Genomic DNA, 20,857 nt, shown 5'->3' on the forward strand with positions numbered 1-20,857 from the left:
TGCTCATTTGGGCAGCCAATCTCCCTACCCACCCCCCCCGGCTGGGTGGGCTTTTTTCTCCGAGAGGCTGTCCTCTTCGCGTGGAACTTGAGGAGAGCCTCAGAGTTGTGCGCGGGGGGCAGCCAGGCGAGGCGTGGGGGGAGAGGTGTCCAGCTCTGGGTTTCGCTTGTTTGGCTGTTGGCGGGTCAAAGAAAGGTCTCTGTGCTCTGCCCCCCCCTGTTTGCCGCTCGCCGCTTCCCTCCCAAGTGGCGGAGGGGGCAGCGGCGTTCACAGAGCATTTCCTGCGCATGTGCAGGGGACGCTCTGTGAGTTTTGGGAGGATTTAAACATCCCCCCGATGTTTTTTCCAGAATTTGGATTTTTGTGCACACGTGGGGACCGCCCCACGTGCGCACAAACCTCTCCCTCCCCCCCAGGTTCCCCTGATGTGTGGATTTAAGTATCCGCACACCAGGGGGCGACTTCAGGATTAGATATATAGATAACATTATTCAATTGACTGTTTCAAAAAATGAAAGCTGCCCCCTCCCCAAACTGGCAAGGAAAGGGCCTTTGTGACAGGCAACCTTCACTGGAGTTCAGGAGCTCACTTGTGCTCTCAACCATTTTCACGCTGTGGGATGGACTCTGATACCAGCAGCAGGGAAACGCCTCCAACAGGGACATTGCCAGCACAGTAAACCTGGGACCAGTTGGGTCCTTTCTTTTTAGAAATTTAAACAGCCATGGATAGCGGCCAGGTCTTCCTGACCATCAGTTGTCAGTTGACCTTCCCTCGGGAAGGGAAGAAAAATGCCAACTTACAACAGTTTTTTTGGCCAGCTTCCTCTTTTTCCCTCCCCATTCCTGCACTTCCATGTAAGAAGGAGGAGGAGCAGACTGGATTTATACCCCACCCTTCACTTGGAGTCTCAGAGTGGCTTACAATCGCCTTTCCCTTCCTCTCCCCACAACAGACACCATGTGAGGTAGGTGGGGCTGAGAACTGCTCTTTCAAGAACATCTCTGACAGAACTATGGCTTGCCAAAGGTCATCCAGTAGCTGCAAGTGGAGGAGTGGGGAATCAAACCCTGTTCTCCCAAATTAGAGTCCGCACACTTAACCACTACACCAAACTAACCCTCATACAATTCCAGAATTCTGGGAAATACATTTTCATTACTCCAGGAATTTAGGGAGTATTTTGTGTCATTGCAGGTGTCCCTGAGCTGACCCAAAACTGCTAATTTTGGATATAATATTGGCTCAGGTATATCTGAATGCACATACCTACCCATTTCATCTTTTAGACATCTAATCAAATATGCCTTTTTTCAAATGCTGATATTAAATGTGAATAAAGCAGCTTGTTTACAAATGTTTAATGTTGGCTTTTATTACCTCATTCAAGTGCATTGTGATTGTAGGACCACTCATCAAATACATTTATTATATTTCACATCATTTAATTTCATTGTTTGTTTTGTCAGTAATTATTTTAGTATATTTCTACATCATGCATGGTTTGTTCTGTTCAAAATACAGGATTAGGTTTTCTCCCCCTAAAATGATTTTGTAGCCATATATCTTTTCAGTTACTTAAATGAAAATGTTCAAAACTGTAAGAGATACAGCAAGTCATTTTGTATATAATTTTTGTGGAATGGAAGAGAATTTAGGGCACAATTAAATAAAATAAGTGATTTTATCATATGTGTATATAGAAATCTTATATTCTAATAGTAAAGTGTGGCCTAGTCTGTGGATATCTAAATCTGTGTATTGGGGCCACACTGACTGAAAACAGATTCTTCTGCAAACTTGCAGACTCCCCAGGTTTGCAGAAAAATCTGAAAATGTTTTTTCCAGGTGGCAGCAATGATGTTGGGAGGGGGGGAGAAGGGAATGTTAGTGGGCCAAGCAGCTTAAGCCAGGAGCTGTGCAGGGCTTGCCTGAACCTTCAGAGATGAGGTGCAGAAGAAGCTGCAGCAGGCCCAGTAACAGGGAGATGAGCTGGGCCCAGCTTTGGTAGTTGTGACGGTGTGTGTGTGTGTCCAGGATCTGTGGCAGTGAAAGCAGCAGCAATGGGGGGGGAATTCGTTAGCTTCCTCTTCGCCAAACACTTTCGCCAAGTCTCTATGCAATACCGGGTCTGGTAGCAGTGTGTGGGGGGGTGCCAGGAGCCAGGCTGCCCTGGTGATCACAGCAGAGATGAGGGGAGAAACTGTGATGGGCTCAGCAACAGAGGCTGTGGAGATGGTGAGGGGCATGGCTAAAACCCATGGTGGCCCTGGCAGTGCGGGGGGGGGGAGCTAAGAAGGGGACAGGGATCATTGTATTGTAGGTCCCCACTTGTATATCTAAAATTCTCAACATGGCCATATCTGTGGATACTTAAAACCAGAGATTGGAACCATGAACAGACAAGACAGATCTTTCTACAGATCTGAAAAATGATCCAGGTCTTCAGAAAATTAGAAATCTTTAAAAAGAGGGTTAAAATCCTTTAAAATGATAAAAGGAGTGCATGTAGCTTTAAGAAATGAATGTTAGTGCCTGTTGCTAGGCAACCATGACAGTATTGCTAGCCTTCAAGACCTGATTTATGCCAGTGAAAGGTTGGTGGAAGGGACAGGCTTATTCTAAGGTTGTTTTAGCTGTTGAGGGGAGGATTCATTGAGGTTAGCCTGGAACCAACAACAAGGTGACTTGCTACCACATGATGTGGATGACTTACCCAGGCTCAGTGGCTTGCTACTGTTCAACAGTAGTCACCCTAGAAAAGTCAGTGTTGTGTAGTGGTTAGGAATTCAGACTAGGATCTGGCAAGCTCCAAGTTTGAAAACCTGCTCTGCAGTGTTAGCTCACGGGGTGACTTTAGGTCAATCACACATTCTGACCTATCTCACAGGGTTGTTGTGAGGATAAAATGGAGGAGAGGTGAATGATGTAAGCTGCTTTAGGTCCCCATTGTGGAGAAAGTTGGGTATGGATGAAGTTAATAAATAATAAATATACCTGAAGATGGGGGTGCAGTTAAAAGGTAGGTTGGTGGTGGGTGAGGAGGCAGGGAAAAGTGAGGGTATGGGGGTTGCCAAGAGGAAGGAAAGAGGAAATAGTGTGGGGAGGAGGATACAAGTGAGTGAGGTGCCCCTGCAAGTCCTTGAGGGTTCCCTATGATGCAACTGGGCCCTAGTTTTCCTAGGTAGATGCTCTGGGGGGGTGAATAAAGGAAAAAAGGAAGCAGCAATAAAAAGAGGAAATAGTAGGGGAAGGGGAAAATGAGATACCCTCCACAATTTCTTGTAGGTTCTTATTTGTGTGTGTGCATGTATGTATATATATGCAAAGAGTATGTATGTATATGTATATGTATGTGTGTATATGCAAAGAGTCGGACTCGACTGTGCGACTGAACAACAAAATGTATGTATATATGTTTGTTTGTGTTTGTGTACCTCATACCAGTAGTTTTGATGCATACTTAGTATACCACATGTATTTTCTTCAATAGCAGATATAGACCCCTGTACCAAACTTCCCATATGCTGAAGTATATGGAGCTCAATTAATGCTTTGGAACTCCCCATTGATTATGGAACTGCAGTAATTAGTATCTCTAATGCAGACAATAAAACCTTTTTAATTTCAGATTTTTTTAACTTTGTAATGATTATAGTTTACATGTGATTTTATATTTAATTATACTAATTTTGCTGCAGGTTGCTAAAGGATTACCCAGGGTTTATGTTTACTGCTCGTTCAAGAGAAGAACTTCCTCCCAATTTTCCAAGTGATATCCCTGGGATCTGTTACTTTCTTGATGCTTATCTTCAAGGAGCAAATTCAAAGGCCTGCTTTCAAAAGAAGGATGCCGAAGATGGAAAAACAAATTTCTTGGGGACACCAACAGGTGTAGATTAGATTGTGTATCCTTGCTTTTTCAGGAAAAAAAATTAGTTAATATTTTGTGTTCTTTATAAACTGAAAATTTTAAAAATGAAACATGACAGCACTTTAGCTTAACACATGAAAGCCAGTATTAAAATTTCAGAAAGCACATCACATAACTTTAATTTTTTTATTTTTTGTAAGAAATATATTCACTGAACTATGTTTCAATGTATGTTTTAAATCCTTTTAAAAACCTCTTAACTTTCCCTATACCTGTTTGCAAATGTTGTATAACCTCTATTTTAATTCTAAGTATTCAAAAGATCGAACATATGGTGCACCAACATATAATGCTTCAGATTTTAATGCAAGTTATGTTACACTGTTTGTGGGCAAGTAGCTTGGTTCTCAGATGAATAAAAATCAGCCAACAAATGGCTTCTCCCTTCTGTCAAAGCACTCCATTGCCAAGCAAGTTTGATAAGAGCTCCCTCCTTCCCAGAAGTGCAGAGAGTGTGAGGAGTGATCAGGTCTTTTGTACCTCTTCAGCTTTCCTTGCCTTCAGGGACAGCTTCCAGAGGAAGCTTTTAGCATTCCAGACAAGAAGAATCAAACAGTTGCCATAAGAACAGCATAACATGTAGCTTGGCTCTTTATGTAGTATTGTACACCCTGTCCTACAAGCCAGTTGAACGTCAATTACTATTTATGATTTTATAACAAAAAAGCAACCAGGAATTATTGGTGGCACATATTATCATGTTCTTATTTTAAAAATTGCCTGGCTGCATATTACACTTGCCACGTGGAAGCCCTGTCTATTGAGAATTTGGAAGATTGCCCACCATACCTAGAGAAAGCTGGAAGTAGGAGGAATCAGTCACACCATAAAGAAACTTTCTCCCCATTAGCTTCTTAGCTGCTAAGGAGAGGAACCAGGAGCAAGCTTGCTGGATTCTGTGTCCCACTGTTGAGATTTGGATGTGGAATAAGAGCACTGTGAAAAAAGTTCATGAAAATATGTATTCATATAGTTTCTTCAAATTCATTGAAGCAGGATATGCTTCTCATAAGACCCCGGAAGGCATCAGCTCTGAGATAGCAAGGAGTACCAATTCAGAAATAGCTAATCCCACCATACAAGGAAGCTTTGTTTGGAACCTCAACATTTTTTCTCATTACCTTCCCATGGCAGCCATTTTGAGGTGGTGTCTACAGTCCTTTCTCAAAATGCCAAAAGTGCTTGCAGGCTCAACAGGGATTGGGACCACCAGTTTAGAGTCAGTTAATCAAGTTCTGTCCAGGAACTTCTCCCCTCTCCGGGTTCAGGTCAGGGAATATAGTAAAAGCTGTCTGTCTCTGACATCTCCTTAAGGACACAAGCATTCTTTCCCAACTGCATAACTCCTTGCTATTATTCTTACTCTTTCCTATATGTAAAAACAATTGCTTTCCAATACCTTTGGATGCTTTGCTGCTTCCACTTTTCTATATGAAATGCAACTATGATGAGTGCTATTATGCATCAAAAGAATTAGTGAGGAAGAGAAGTTGTTATACTGTGTAATACATCATAGCGACATAAGCCGTCTTTGAAAGCACCAGGTCAAGAAACAGTGTCATATAGATTGTTCTACCCTGAAAAATGGGATAAGCTGTATCTCTGTACTGTTGCATCATTTAGAAGTAGTTCTCTCCAGTGTCACCTGTGTCCTGAAAAATACAGATGTTAATGAGATGTCAAGTGGCTAAACATTTCACTTAGTGTGACTGTCAGCTGTTTCCAGTGCTAGTATACAGAATACAGAAGAAGCACTTACTGCTTCCTGGACTAATTTTATTGTGTATACATTAAATAATATATATAAATGTGTAAATATGTTGTATAATGAAATGTAATCAAACAATATTTTAATTCTTGAAATCATGAATATTATTTCAAGATAGGGCAGAAATCTCCCCTACAATGTATTATAGCAATAAATGTTTTCTTTTTAGTTGCTATTTAAGTGTCTAGATTAAAGAGTGTAAACTCAATTTCTAAGCATATTGTATACAATTTGGTACAGAAACATACAAGGAAATAAGATGAAGTTCAAATGAAATTATATATGAGCTTTAGATGCTGTGAATGTGTTTTGATATTTGATTACTTCAATAAAGGAAATGTACTAGAATGATGCATTGGATATTTTGAATAACAGATGTGAACAGAAGTCTTGTAGTAAATAAAATAGGATCATCAAGTTAGTTTACCAGCACTTTGTTGACCCTGTGAGAGGAGCTCTGGTGTATCCCAGGGCTGTGGAGGCTTCAGAGACAAGACTATACTAAATACAGGCATCCCATACCAAAGTAGTGCATGCTGTGACACCGCAGAAACATTTGTTAATTAAGATATAAATATTTTATTCTCCCAATAAAATGAGCTGGATTCTGAGTTATGTAAGTAGATAGAGCTTGTGAAAGCAGATTTCCCCGGTCTTCCCTTTCTCACAGCAGCTGTCCCCCGCTGTGGCTTCAAAATCATGTGTTTGGGCCTTAAGAGAGCTTTGTAAACAAAATTCACAGCAAAAGGAGCTGCAGTGAAGAGGGGGACTTGGCAAACTGTTTTAGACCAGCTGAACCTTCTTAAGAGTCTTTAAAGGCAGTCCACCATGCAGCAAAGTGCAGAAGTTGACCCTGAATATAACCAGTGCATTGAAAATGGTGCCCAATCATACTTAAAAGGGATACAGATGGCACAATGGGCAAAGGCTTTATGTGCTACAGCACTACAGTGGTGATATGTTCCTCTGTCTAGCAGTACTCCCAAGGTGCAAGTTCACTCCTTCAAGGGAAGTTCGAATTCATCCAGACAGGTTGAGTCCTCAACTGACTTTATTAACAACCAGTAACACTTCTGATTCCAATTGAGTACATCCAGTGACTCACTTGAGAATGAGTCTTGGATTTTATCCATGTCTTGGTCACACCTCATTCCAAACTCTTGAGTGACTTTTCCCAATGTGTTCATGTAGATATTGACTAGTGTGTGTGTGCACATGCACATGGAAAAATCTTCAATGTGGGATCCTAAGATTTAATCCCGAATGCCAAGCAGTTATTCCCTAGAACCTGATGAACCAGATAGGAATGGAATTACTGGAGTGTCGTGCTTCCAAGACTCAGACACTTGGGACAGGATACCATGGTATTGAAAGCTGGCAAGTGGTCCAAGGGAATCAATATCATTCCACTTCCCTGTTTGTCTCCTAGCAAAGATTGTACATTGAAGTCACTGTCAATTTCAGCCCTAAAACTGGTTCAGAAGCCAGACTGAAATGACTCTAGATAACTGCCTCATCCAAGAAAGTTTGGAGATGAATGGCTACCATGTAATTACACCTTGCCCAAGAAGGGTGTATTTGTACTTGGTGGGAGATATTAAAAAGGTTTTAGTCCAGGATGGCCTTTCATAAATGTTTCCTTCAAAACAGATGGAACTGAGCTAATGGTGTATTTACCACATCCAACTTGGTACAGTAAACCATAATGGGCACTCCAGACCATGGCAGATCCATCCTACATTCAGGTATGTCCTGAAGCCAGTCTGCTATGGTTAATGCCAGACTTGTAGAAGAAGGCAGTTGACCTGGTATATAAATATGCTAACCTGGGAATAGTAGCTATGATAGCTCTGCATAGCTTTTATTGTCTAAAAATGCTATTGTATATGGAATCCAGCAGCTTATTTCTGTGCCAGTTCAGACTGTCTCTGTATACACAATATGGCCTTCAGCATGAATTAAACCTTCTCAAAAATGGCAAAACCTTGCTGGGTTCTGGTAAGCCTGGTTTGGTCTGGTATGGGCATACCATGAGCAAACTTGCAAATCCACTATTGAATACTATGTACAAAGACAATTTGATAGCATTTATGGGCATTAATGACTTCCACAGCTCTATATTTCTCAATTTACTGTATTCTAAAATCTGTGCAAAAGAGATAATGAGAAATTAAATCAATGTAAATTACTTTTCATAGTTTGATGTTATTACAAAGTTTGAAAGGAAGATAAACAGCTCTAATTATGAATTATGTTATAATAGCTCTGTACCCCAGACAATAACCCCATATGAGGAGGCAGCCCTCCACGAATGAAGTGTCTCCACCTACTGTATTATTGGCATTCCTACCTGGACCCCACATGTGCAGTTCATTTCCACAGGTATAGTAAGTGGTAGCTAGATTTTTCCCCAAAGAAATATTTGGAATTGTAGTCACAGTGATGTAAAATAGAAACCAATACTCTACAAGAGAGATACAAATTTTCAGCATGCAGGGTTTAAAAACAAAACAAAACCCAAAGCTTGAACTGAATTTTCATGCAAGAATTGCTAAAAGGTAAAGTTCAATGACTGCAATCCTAAGGACACTTTCTTGTGAATAAACCCCATGTGGAACTTATATCAGAGAATGCCTATTCAGGCTTTCTGCCTCTGTTTCTTATCCCAATGTGAATAATTTTATAGAACCTGCAGCAGCTATTTTTCTGCTAGGGTAGATAGGATACTTTCTGAAGTTCACCTTGAAGTTAGAAACATTTAAGAACTGAAAAATAAACTTGAATTCAACTCTATGTTGAATTGATAAATATTGATAAATATTGAGCCTTTTAAAATATAGTTACAAACCCAAGCTTTCTTCTGTGAATTGTAGCAAAATCGAAGAAGAAATTGGATTTATATCCCACCCTTCACTACCCAAAGGAGTCTCAGCGTGGCTTACAATCTCCTTCCTTTCCCCTCCCCACAACAGACGCCTTGTGAGGTAGGTGGGGCTGAGAGAGCTCTTTTGAGAACTGCTCTTGAGAGAACAGCTCTGAAATAACTTGTGACTGACTGAAGGTCACACCAGCAGCTGCATGTGGAGGAGTGCTCTTAACCGCACCACCAAACTGACCAAGTCAATAACCCTTTCCAAATAATCACTTTTTGGCTTTTGTCTGGTAGTAGTGTATCTTTCAAGGTCTTAGTTATATGTATATAAGGGATATATGATCGCTTTCAGGAGTAACAGGCCATTATCATACACCTTGCAGTATCATATGGAATGCTCCATCCAGTTTGTACCTAGCATTTTCTGTCATTAGATAAAGTTTGGCTTATTAGTAAGGTGGATTGTTCATATAGTCCTTATTGTTTTGGCTAAAATGATTTCCCCCACTTCATGTTATCTTCCATAAGCAGGGCTTTTTTCCTGGGGGAACGCACTGAAACAGAGTTCCAGAACCTCTTTGACAACATTCTTTAAAAAATGTTTAAAAACTCATGAGTTTTCAGTATACAGATTGAAAACTTCATTTCCCTCTTGAGCGTTTCGGCACCTCTTTCAACAACAACAAAAAAGCCCTGCATCACAGTCAAGCATTGGGAATAAAATGGAACTGGTATAGAAAGATCTACCTAGCAAAATACAGTGGTTTGGATTCTATTGATCCATTCCACTAATAAAGTCATTTTCATCCAGCTATAGGAAGCTTCTCTCTGCACACATCTTCAGATAACTCATACCCAGAATTAACTTTGTTGCCTGGTCTCAAACTTTTCTCCAGTAGTTTGTAGGGACATTGACATTGAAGCATGTACATGCAGACAATCTAGATCCCCCACAGTATCCAAATGTAACAGTTTGAGATATATTTTCTCCCAAGTACAAAGGGTGGATCTGAATGTTAAATATGCAGTTACGCTGGAACATGAGGTTAGACATCCAGTCAAAGAAATAATAAACTGTGCAGGAATCTGGAATAAAATAAACAGTCCTCTAAAGATATATGTCCCAGGGGCTTCACAGGGCTTGGTGCAGACAGCAAAGCAGCTTTTCTACTTATGCCAGCAAGTGGGAATAAATGCCTCCTTTTTCTAAAGTCTTCATTTCAACCATCTTCACAAACTTAAACTGTGAATGTACATTATGGCAAAAGGCCATACGCACAACGGTATTATAAAATGCATAGAGATTAACGCCTTTTGTTTAGGAAATACCTCATAACTCCATGGGATAAATTGAAGGGCTTCATCTTCTGCATGGGGAAGGGCAGTGGGGGAAAGATCAGTAGCTTTTGTATTGCGAGGGAAATGTTTGGATAGATCAAAATTTGTGTGTATTCATTCTGTGCACTTTAGCTTTTTCAGGAGGAATCAGGGAGTTCCATCAGTGAGTGCATGGGAAAAAGTAGTTGTGAGGTACACCAGCTGACAACTAACACCTATAGCAGCAGCCCTATTCAGATCATTTATACTAGGATTTGCACAAATAAAGCTTATTTGTTCTGCCTTTCAGTGTGTCCTTTGGCATTTTACAAAGTTTCCAGCATCACCAGTAAATGATGGTGAGTTTTCTCAGGGTTATCTTATAACTGATTCACTTTTCCTGAGCTTTCATATAGAATTTTCCTGATAGCTTCAGAATCTATGAAACCTTTCCCCACAAAAACTCAGATGACTAAGCTTGATGGTGCTCTCTCCTCCCTGCTGATTCCCCCTTTCCCAACATTTATCCTGGCAAAAAGATGCATATGTGTGTGTGTGTGTGGGGTATGTTTGTTGTACCGGATGGTGTTTACCTAGGGTCGCCAAGTGTCACTTACCTCTTCCGCGGGGGACTCACGGGTGGCTCCCAAAGCGCGCGAGAGAGAAGCGTGCATGCACCACATGCACGTCACCAGGAAGTGACGTTATGACGCCAGGCACGCTGGGGGCAGTGCCACGACCATACAAGGGAAACCCATAGAGTTTTCCCTTGTATGGCCGTGGCCCCGCCCCCGGCGTGCCCGCGTCACTTCCTGGTGACGCGCACATTGGGGAGGAGTTCCCCCGGGGCCTGATCCAGCGGCGCCGGGGAATGGGCCTCTGGGGCGGGGTTTTCCCCACCCCCCGGGCGGACTTGGGATTCCTATGTTTACCACAAGGTTTACCACTGCATTCAAACCTCATTTTCACGTGAAGGCGCTGGTGATATCTTCTAAGCATGCTAAGATTGCTGCCAGGAAACCTGGGAAATAGTTTCCAATTATTGTTGGCTCAGTGAACTGGGTTGGGAGTGGGGACTGGGTTTCCCAGACTCCTGAGCAGCAATGGATTCCTTTTTTTTTAGTGATGGAGAATACTGGTGCCAAGGTGAATAACTATGAGCTGTGGCATATTGATCCCGACAAAATGGAGGTGCTACTGGTGAGTGGAAGGTCTGACCCAGGAAATGGGTTATCCTCTGTTCTGGATGGGGTTGCGCTCAGGAAGCAGATTTGTAGCTTGAGGGGGGGGGTACTCCTGGACCCAGGCCTTCTGCTAGCTTTCACTAGCTTCAGCCCTTCGTGGGCTGGAAAGATTTTTCCACTGTGGTGCATGCCCTGGGTCATAGGCACAATATCACTCCAGTCTTGTTCTTTCTACACCAGCTTCCAATTTGTTTTTGGGCTCAATTCAAGGTGCTTGTATTGACCTTCAAAGCCCTGTATGGTCTGGGACCAACCCACTCACTCTCATGATCTTTGGAGGCCCTGCTTTTGGTTGCCTTCATGTCTGAGGCTAGTGGGTGGTAACCCAAAAAAGGTCTTTCTCAGTAGTGGCACCGAATCTTTGGAACTTGGGAACTCTCTCCTCACAGAGATTTATTTGTCTCCTTTTATCAGTGTCTTCCACCAGTACATGAAGACTTTTTTGTTTTGTTTGGCATACACCTCTGTAATGGTTATCGGCCTCCTCCCTGGTTCTGGTGCTGTATGGTTATGTGTTTTTTACTGAATTATTTTATAATTAATATGTTGTTTTCAATTGTTCAATTGTTCAAATATCTTAATGTTTTCATATGTGCCACATTGGGGAACTTGATCAGGTGGAAAGGCAGCATAAAAATGTTTGAAATGAAATAAATATTGCATGTGAAGTGGAATAGATAAGAGATACAGACTCCATCAATGCTATTTCTTCATCAGACAGGCAAAGTCAGACAGGAAATAGTAAAAACTTGAGTCTAATGACATCTAATGACATTAATTTATTCATAATAAATATATCAATGTATGTATGCCTCTCAGCTATAGTGTTCAAACAAACAAAATGCAATTAAAACAATATGGCAATAAATCCATTTAAATCAATACACTGTAAATTCAATAATTAACCATGGGACAGATTGAGATATAAGCATATTAAACCAACAAGGTTTAACTTAACACCCTAACAATGACATAAAATTCAATAAAACGGTTTTCATAAATAATTTCACAGTATAGGTGTCACTATCGAGATCTCTAATCATTCCAACACTAAACCCTAATTTCTTACCACCTGAACAAAACCTTCTCACCCTAACTTTACCCTATAGCCCCAATTCTTGATCTTAATCTTATGCCCCCCCCCCAATTGTCATGGCTCTAAATGTTTGGATTTTTAAGAGGCAGGGTTTTTAAAAATGCAGATGTCTTCTGATGAAAATTATTTAGAGGACAGAAAATGGCAAGATGTTTCCTTTAAGCCCCCTTAAACTTATCCCGCAGTAATGTATAGGTGCCTTTAATAAGGAGAATTTTACTTCACTATAAACCTTTGTAAGCAGGACAAGGGGGTGGGTGGGTAGGCTGTAAAAACTTTATTTCAGAATTTAGTAGGTTCCAGAATTCAGTGAAGCTGCTACAAAGAAAGGTAGATGGAAAGGAATATTATAAGTCCTCAGCTAAGAGAGGAGGAGGAAGCTTGGCTTTCCCTAGGTCCCTCTCTTTTTATACATACACACACATGCACAAATGTCTCCCTCCTATTTACTGAACCAATGAACAGCAAGCAGGCAGTGTATGGAGGAAAGCTTTCACAGCAGCCTTGAAATGCAAGGGTGATTGGAATAACATCTGCTTGGATGTGGAAAGGAGGCAAGCAGCAGGGTTTGTGCAAGAAAGACTGGTTTGTGCAAACCACAAAACACTGTGATGTCTGAATCAGCCATTGTTGTTATCAAGTTATTAGAAAGTATTTGTGGCATGAAAAATATTTAACTCATACTTCTAAAAAATGAAACATTTCCCCCAAATTTCCAATTTTTCCAATGTAAAAAATTAGAAAGTCTCCCCCCCCCTGGGGTTTTACATTTTTAGTAGTTACAAAGAAATTTTGAGGTCTGATGGCAGTAGAAAAAAATATGGACGTCCTACAGTGCAGAAGCATTTAACAGATCTAACACTGCAGTACTACACACAGTAGCCCCTTTCTAAATCCATTAAAGTCTGTGTGATTACAGTGTTGTTGTTGCTGCTGCTGCTGCTGTTGTTATTAATTAGACTTATTGATCATCTCATCCTGACTTGCAATGGGTTCTGGGTGATTTACAATGTGGCATTAAGTCTTAGATACAATATAAAAACATTAAACATCATAAAATTGATAACATTAAACTAATTTAAAACAAATTCAAATTCAAGATGGCATCAGGGATGGGTACCAGCCATGTTGGAAAACTGTTGCTGCCCCTGGCCAAAAGCCTGGTGGAACATCTCTGCCTTGCAGGCCCTGCGGAACTGAAGCTACAGTGCAACCCTTACCACACTTTCTCAGGATGAAGCCCCATTCAGCAGATATCATTAGAATTCTGAGTAGACCTGTGTAGTATTGTTCTGTTAACCTGGCAGAGAAAATCCTACTAGTAACAGAGGTATGAAGATGTGGCAAAAGTCTTCCATAAGTGTGGCATCAGACGTACCAAAACTTTCTGTCAAGTAAGTACTAGACTAGTAACATATTCTTGGGAAACTGGGTAAAGTTGTGGTAATTTGCTCCAGAAAACTGGCTCCAGGTACAAATGCTGTGGAGTGTCATTCTGTTAAAATTCCCAAGCCAGGGGTCCCCAGTGTGGTGCCTGTAGACACCATGGTACCCGCAGCACCTTCCCTGAGGTCCACCAAGTACTTTTAGAAAGTGGGCAGGGTCAGGTGGGGCTTTTGCCCAGCAAGGCTTCAGCTGGGCCACTGGAGATTTGATTGGTTGTCCAGATTTGATTGATTGGTTGTCCAGATTTTTTAAACATGTTGCTTTGGCAGCAGCTGCCACAACACCACAAGGATCTTCAGTGTGTGACTGAAGGTAAGGTGTGGCAGTCGTTTTTGGGGCTAATGCCGCATCTTGCAGTAACCATTTTGTGGCAGCCAGCAAGGCTTCAGCTGGGCCACTGGAGATTTGATTGGTTGTCCAGATTTTTTAAACATGTTGCTTTGGCAGCAGCTGCCACAACACCACAAGGATCTTCAGTGTGTGACTGAAGGTAAGGTGTGGCAGACGTTTTTGGGGCTAATGCCGCATCTTGCAGTAACCATTTTGTGGCAGCCATTTCATGGCTGTGCCCACCATACTGTGTGTCTGAATTCCCAATGTGCCTGCAGGCTTGAAAAGGTTGGGGACCCCTGTCATGGGCTGTGGCGCGGGGGAGCTGATGGCTCCAGCAGAACCGACGCCTGGCCCCGCTGAAGCACCAGAAACTGACAGTTTGCTGTTGCCTCCTGCATCAGTAACAGCTGACGAGGAACAACTACCAGCAGACAGCCCCCCCCCTCACTCGGCCTCCGCAGGTTGCTTGCGTAAGGGACAGACTCCGCCAGGACTTGGCGTCTCTGTGGCGGGAAGCTCGCTTGCGGGGCAGACAGTCCTTCAGCCCTGAGTTTTAACAGACGCTTGGCCGCTCACGCCAAGCACTAATTGGAAACAGCAGCACAGGCACAGGGGTATTTAGCTCCCCACTTTAGGCTAGCTTCTTTGTGGAAGCAACTAGTTGCTCTCACGACACTCTTGCACCCACCTCGTCCTAGTCTCCAAACTCCACCCCTGCTCTGAACTCTCGGCTTTCTGACCTCGGCTCTGAACGACTCTGTTCCTGGTTTGTGTGTTGGACTTTCGCTATCAGCTCCTGCTCTACTCCTGCTCGGCTTTGACCTTGGACTGAACTCGGACTCCCTCTGCCTGTGCCCCAGCCCCTGATAACTCCTGCCCTAAGCTTTGCTATTTCTGTTGGCTCCTATTGAACTTCTCCTTCTATCCAATTAATTCCTTGAGAGAATGTGTCACAGCCCTTAGATCCTATACATTTTATGAATTACAATCTGCTACCCGAAGGGATGCATTCGGCGCTCCCTACAGGAGGAACACTTACAACACTGCATCAAATCAGCTGACAGTGGCAGCTTTAAGGCTGTGTGACACACAGAACTTAACTGGATGTTACAAACTGCATGAGTTTGCCATAGGTATGAGTTCCCGGTGGCAACTCATGAGTAAATGCACAGCAGGGCCCAAGTTGGATTGGGGCTACTGTGTAGGAGAAAGAGGGATATCTACCTTCTTCCCTGTGCTGTTTTCAGTGGCTAAAACACCCTGGGGGCCATGGGGGGGAGAGCATTATTTGCTCAATTGGGAACCAGCATGTGCATAAATGCTTGCATGTACTGGCTTCTCACAAAGAAAATGGCACCTCCCCTAGTACCTGGGGTATTTCAGCCACTAAAAACATCACAGGGAAGAAGGCAGGAATTCTTCCTCCTCCCGCACTCTGGTCCTGAGCTGATTGTTCCCTGCTGCATGTTTCTTCATGACTTGTAGCCAGGAATGGGCAGCTACAGTAACAGTATAGTTGCATATCCCCACTGCAAACTCGTTCAGTAAAGGGATATAAAGGGACAAGGACTGCACAGGATCTGGATCAAGGCCACAAAACTGTGGACAGATTAATTCTTTCTCTCTTACACACAGTTTCACTGATAAGAAAAAAAATCCTGCCTTTCCACCATATGTGACCAATGCTCCCTCTAAGCTGTAGAGTCTTGTGAGCAAAAATTATACTTTGTTCAGCTACTGGCATTAAAGTTGTAAGCAAGTGATTTGGCTGCTGCATAAATTAGTTTGTGCTGGAGCAATCCTTCCTGAGCTAAGGCAAAAAATGTGTGGGCCATAGGCTAAAAAATGTCAGCTAGCTCACATTAACTCAGGTTAGAGGGAACACTGAATATGACCCTTGAAGAAGCATCTACAAACAACCTCTTCCAGTGGCTGAACATTTGATCAACTTTCTTCTGGGGCTTCAAGTAGCTCATGAGGGCATTTTGTGATTGGGTATTGTATAGAAAAATTGCTTTCTGCTTTCTATATCCACATGCCTTCTCCAGTGATGTCTTTCTGATAACATGCTGTGTCTCTGTTTCCTGTTGCAGGCCAACTGGTCCAGGGCAGACCAAATGGCCTGAACTACCTTAATAGCCATGCCATATAACCACACATTCTTTCACACCTCTAAGTGGAAGAGCCAGACCTGATGGCTCCTGGCTCTGGCCCACATGCAACAAGTCACGTAGGCAATGGAGAAGCTGGAGTTTGGGTTATGTGACTGCAGGCGTGGTCTCCAAACTTCTAGCCTATCCCCACACGCAGCTATGACAACCAACAATTGGGCACATCCCCTGTCCGCTCGTGATTGGCTGATGGCCACAGCTGATCATGAATGGAATTGGGGTATAATTGTTTTGATTCCTATGGGAATGAGCTTCTTGCTCTTGCTCTGTTCTTAGCTCTCCCTTCTTGTTATTGTCTGTTTATTGCACCTGGAAATGCAGTCTCTTGGAAGACAAAGAGCTGCTTTGTGAACTGGAGCACATGGGTGCAAGGATGGGATTTCTCTTCAAAATCCCTTGGTACTTGGACTATCCTGGACTGTGGATGTTCTGACTTGGTAACTATGAATCATTAATGTTTAGTTAAGGCAAAGAGCCATAGGTTTTTCTTGTTTTCAGTAATCTCTTATATCGTCTGTTTTGCTATGTTCTGTACTGAATAAAAATTATTCTTATTTCTAATGGGTCTCTGATGTTGTAACTTGCATTCCAAGCCTGAATCTTGTGGCCTAAACGCTCACCCCCTACGCTACCTTGGTAAAAAGTGTGCATCTCTGGAATGAGTTGCTAATGTGTTCTGTCCCTGATGCCAACTAAGGGCTGAATCTCTCCCTTAGGAAAAGCAGGGACTAGTGAAAAGAGGTTCTGGTGGCAAATTGTTCTGGAAACCAGAGAGGGTATAGACCATCTCGTGGTTTGTTGTTTAATGTACTGAAAAAGTACAGGATTCCCTCCCATTCCTGGACTGGCCTGGGTGGGCAAATCCTGTACAGGTATAAAGGCCCTTCATTACATTTTGTTTCAGTGCTGTCTTTGTTTTCTTCTCCGTCTTTCTGGCTTGATTGCACGTCGACCTTTCATATAGCCTGTTTCCAGTTGCAATTCCAAGTGTACATTGTTCAGTTGCAGCTGCAGGCCCCTCGCACTTGCAAACATCCTTAAAACCTGAGCTTTGTTTGATTCCATGGCTTTGAACATCTGCAATTTCTCTGTATAGAAGTTCATTTGGAATGAATTCATCTTCCACCCGGTACGCATCACCAAGTCGAGATGTCTGTGTCAGATGAGTAAGAGACTTGGCAACTGTGTTTTCCCAAGCATTTCTACAGTGACCATTTTGGCCTCTCATCTGAAACGCTGGATACCCTACAGGCATTATGGGCTGGATCCAATGTTGCTGTTCCTCCAGCATCCAATGTTGTAGTTCCCCCAGCATAACAGAAGTTATGCTGCCGGAATAGCACTTCTGTTGGCAAGGGCAATGATTTCTGCCAGTTTCCCCCTTCAATTGCACATTACTTCCCATGCTGGTCCTGAGAGTCCTTTGACTGCCAGGATCAGAATTTTGGTAAGCTGCAGTAACCATAGGGAAGTGAAGTCTTACTCTGTATGCCTTACTCCACTGGTGGTCTTTAGGATCCAGCCTTCTGTTAGATGTTAAGCTTTACCACTTATCTGTTAGAAAAGGCTCCATAATAAAGCTTACATATGTTTTATTTAGTTAGTTATATCCCACCATTCTCCCCAATAGGGACTCAAGGTGGCTGACCACAAGGGGCTGCTCCATTTTGTCCTCACAACAACCCTGTGAGGTTGGTTATGCTGGGAGGGTGTGTCTGGCCTAAGGTTGATCAGGGAGCTTCCATGGCAGAGTGGGGATTCAAATCTGGTCTTTCCAGACTCTATTCTAACCACTAGACAATGCTTACTCATTGAAAATACAGAGTAAATGCATATGATCAGAGAGTGTGACAAAAACATTTGAATTTATCATTACCTTCTACCAACAGTGAACATGCTGTTATGAATTAATTCTGTAGAATACTGAAGTCCATGAGAAATTGAAAGTAATGGGATATGATTTGCTTTGCTTTTCCACGAATAATGCTTTAAAGTAACTTTAAAATATAAAGTGTTCTAGATGTGCAGCTCATATTTTGGTGCACTATGGTGACAGTGTGATGAGCTTGGCCATCTTGATTACTGTGCATGGGCAAACACCATTCAGTTCTTTGAAAACACTGGCCATTGATACACAGGGACATCTTTTCTGATTTTGCAATATGGCACCCTTCAGTTCAGCAGAGACAGAGTATGTATACTTCCAAAATTCACTGAATCCAAATTTCTCTAAAGGTTCTGGTATATGGCATTTCTTGTCATATTTTCAGAGATAAATGGCTGCATTAGGCATTTTTCCGTGTTTTCTCTCCAGACTTTGTACATAGAACATGTGCTGCACAAAACCAAATGAAAAGGAACCTGGGAAATCTGCTTGTCTCTCATTTGGAGCCAGTTCTGCAGTTTTGGATTTGGCAAAAAGCAGAAAGAGCAAGGAATTTTAACTTGTTAGGTTAACCCCCTTCCCTGCTCCCTTTCAGATCTTGATTTGGAACAGGCTTTGTTTTTCTGGGCATTTTCAGAGAATACTTGGATGTAACTTAAGCATATTTTAGAATTCTCTAAAACCAAGGAAAGGTCAGACTTGGGGAGTGCCCCACCATCCCTCCAGAATCCCAGATCTTCCCTGCTGCTTTCCTAAACTTACCTTGTGAGTAGGAGGGAAACCAGTGGGAGGGAAAGCTGAGAGTGGTTGATGGCTGAACTTAAGCTAAGAGCATTCCTAGTGACACAATGGAGGATTTTTTGAATATGTTCAGAACCTTCATTGCATCACTGGCAATCTGGAAAATGAAAAGGTGGGTCCTCTAGGTATGACTGGCACCCAGATAAAATAGTTATGAGCCAGTGGGAGTTCCGACTTAGGCACAGGACCTCTGTCTTCATCGGATTCAATTTCAGTCAACTCATTCTAAGCCATCCAGCCACAGCCTGCAGCGCCCAGTCTAGATCTTCTGGTGTAGAGTCAGATTGGCTGTCCAACAACAGATAGAGCGGGGTGTCATCCACATACTGTCTTTGGGCAATCTGGGCAAGGGGGTGCATATAGGTGTTAAATAACATCGGGGAGAGTACTGCCCCTTGAGGCATGCCACATGACAGTGGATGCCTTCGGGACAGCTGATCCCCTAGTGCCACCCTTTATCCCTGGTCCTGGAGAAAGGATACAAACCATTGTAAGGTGAGCCCCTGAACTCCGGTGTCGGCAAGGTGGTGGATCAGTAGCTGATGGCTGACTGTGTTGAATGCTGCCGATAGGTCCAACAACAACAGCACTGCCAATCTGCCTCGATCCAGATGTAGACTGGGAAGGAGGCTAAGAGAGTGAGTGGATCAAGGAGATTCTCATTCAAGCCAAAAAGGGGAAATAGCTTCTAGTAAAGAGAAGTGATCCCTGCCAAGTTACGAAGGGAAACAGCTTCTAGAAAAGAGGAGTGAACCCTTGGGAACTTGGTTGTATGTTCCTGCCTTCTAAACTTAACGAGTCAGAGAAACTTGAGCGTTTAAGCAGAAACTGAAAAGAAAGCCTCTCTCCTCAAAGTTTTTTAAAGACTTTGTTGAACAGCAGAAACACTTACTTGTTGGCAACAAATTATCTGGTGTTTGTGTGAATACAGAAGAAGAAAAAGAAGAGATTGGATTTATAACAAACCATTGTAAGGTGAGCCCCTGAACTCCGGTGTCGGCAAGGTGGTGGATCAGTAGCTGATGGCTGACTGTGTTGAATGCTGCCGATAGGTCCAACAACAACAGCACTGCCAATCTGCCTCGATCCAGATGTAGACTGGGAAGGAGGCTAAGAGAGTGAGTGGATCAAGGAAATTCTCATTCAAGCCAAAAAGGAGAAATAGCTTCTAGTAAAGAGATTAGAGTCCGCACTCCTAACCACTACACCAAACTGGTACAAACTTACCTCAGTTTTATTATCTGTTCATCTCATACATCCTACACCTGATTCCACCTGACTTTTTCTCCCCCGAGTTAAATAAAACATTTTATTTTGAACTTTCAGAAGCCTCTCATGTGCTGTTTCAAAAGCAGAGCATAAGAAGGTGATTTTGTCTCTTCCCTCAATGACTGGGTGGGACCGCCATAGACAAACAAATAATACGAAAATAAACCGGTTGATCAGCAAGAAAGAAGACAAGAGGGAAAATCCTGTGTGTGAGGGAGGGAAGAGGACAAGCTCGCCATAGGTAAAGGTAAAGGTTCCCTTGCTCGAAAGCCAGTCGAATCCGACTCTAGGGTTGCTGTGCTCATCTCCATTTCAAAGCCGAAGAGCCAGCGCTGTCCGAAGACGTTTCCGTGGTCATGTGGCCGGCATGACTAAACACCAAGGCGCACGGAATGCTGTTACCTTCCCACCTTCCTACTTGCAATTTCTTGCTTTCGAACTGCTAGGTTGGCAGGAGCTGGAACTAGAGATGGGAGCTCACTCCATCATGCAGCACCCGGGTCTCGAACTGCTGAACTACCAACCTTCCACAGCCTGCAGTTCAGCGTCTTAACCACCTGAGCCACCACAGCCCCTCAAGATCGCCATAACTGCATGTAATAATTCACACAAACATCCTTCAGCCTGCACAGCTCTGAACAGATGCCAGAAGTCAGCCACTGCACTCTGCATCTAAGTCTAATAATTCCAAGCACACAGTTTACAGTCACATGTTACTGT

The 20,857-nt window shown here is 42.8% G+C and overlaps 1 protein-coding gene across 1 annotated transcript in view; it reads left to right on the forward strand.

Annotated features, from left to right (window-relative positions):
• The window catches only part of GUCY1A3 (guanylate cyclase 1, soluble, alpha 3), a 28,289-nt gene extending 24,329 nt beyond the window's left edge, over positions 1-3,960 (forward strand). The window contains exon 8 of the mRNA XM_015410066.1: positions 3,703-3,960. Within this exon, the coding sequence (XP_015265552.1) occupies positions 3,703-3,904 (202 nt within the window). The 3' untranslated portion in view covers positions 3,905-3,960. The remainder of the gene's footprint in view (positions 1-3,702) is intronic.
• Positions 3,961-20,857: the final 16,897 nt, after the last annotated feature.

This window comes from Gekko japonicus, unplaced genomic scaffold (assembly GCF_001447785.1).
Source record: "Gekko japonicus isolate JY-2015 unplaced genomic scaffold, Gekko_japonicus_V1.1 scaffold326, whole genome shotgun sequence".
NCBI classification, from domain to species: Eukaryota; Metazoa; Chordata; class Lepidosauria; order Squamata; family Gekkonidae; genus Gekko; species Gekko japonicus.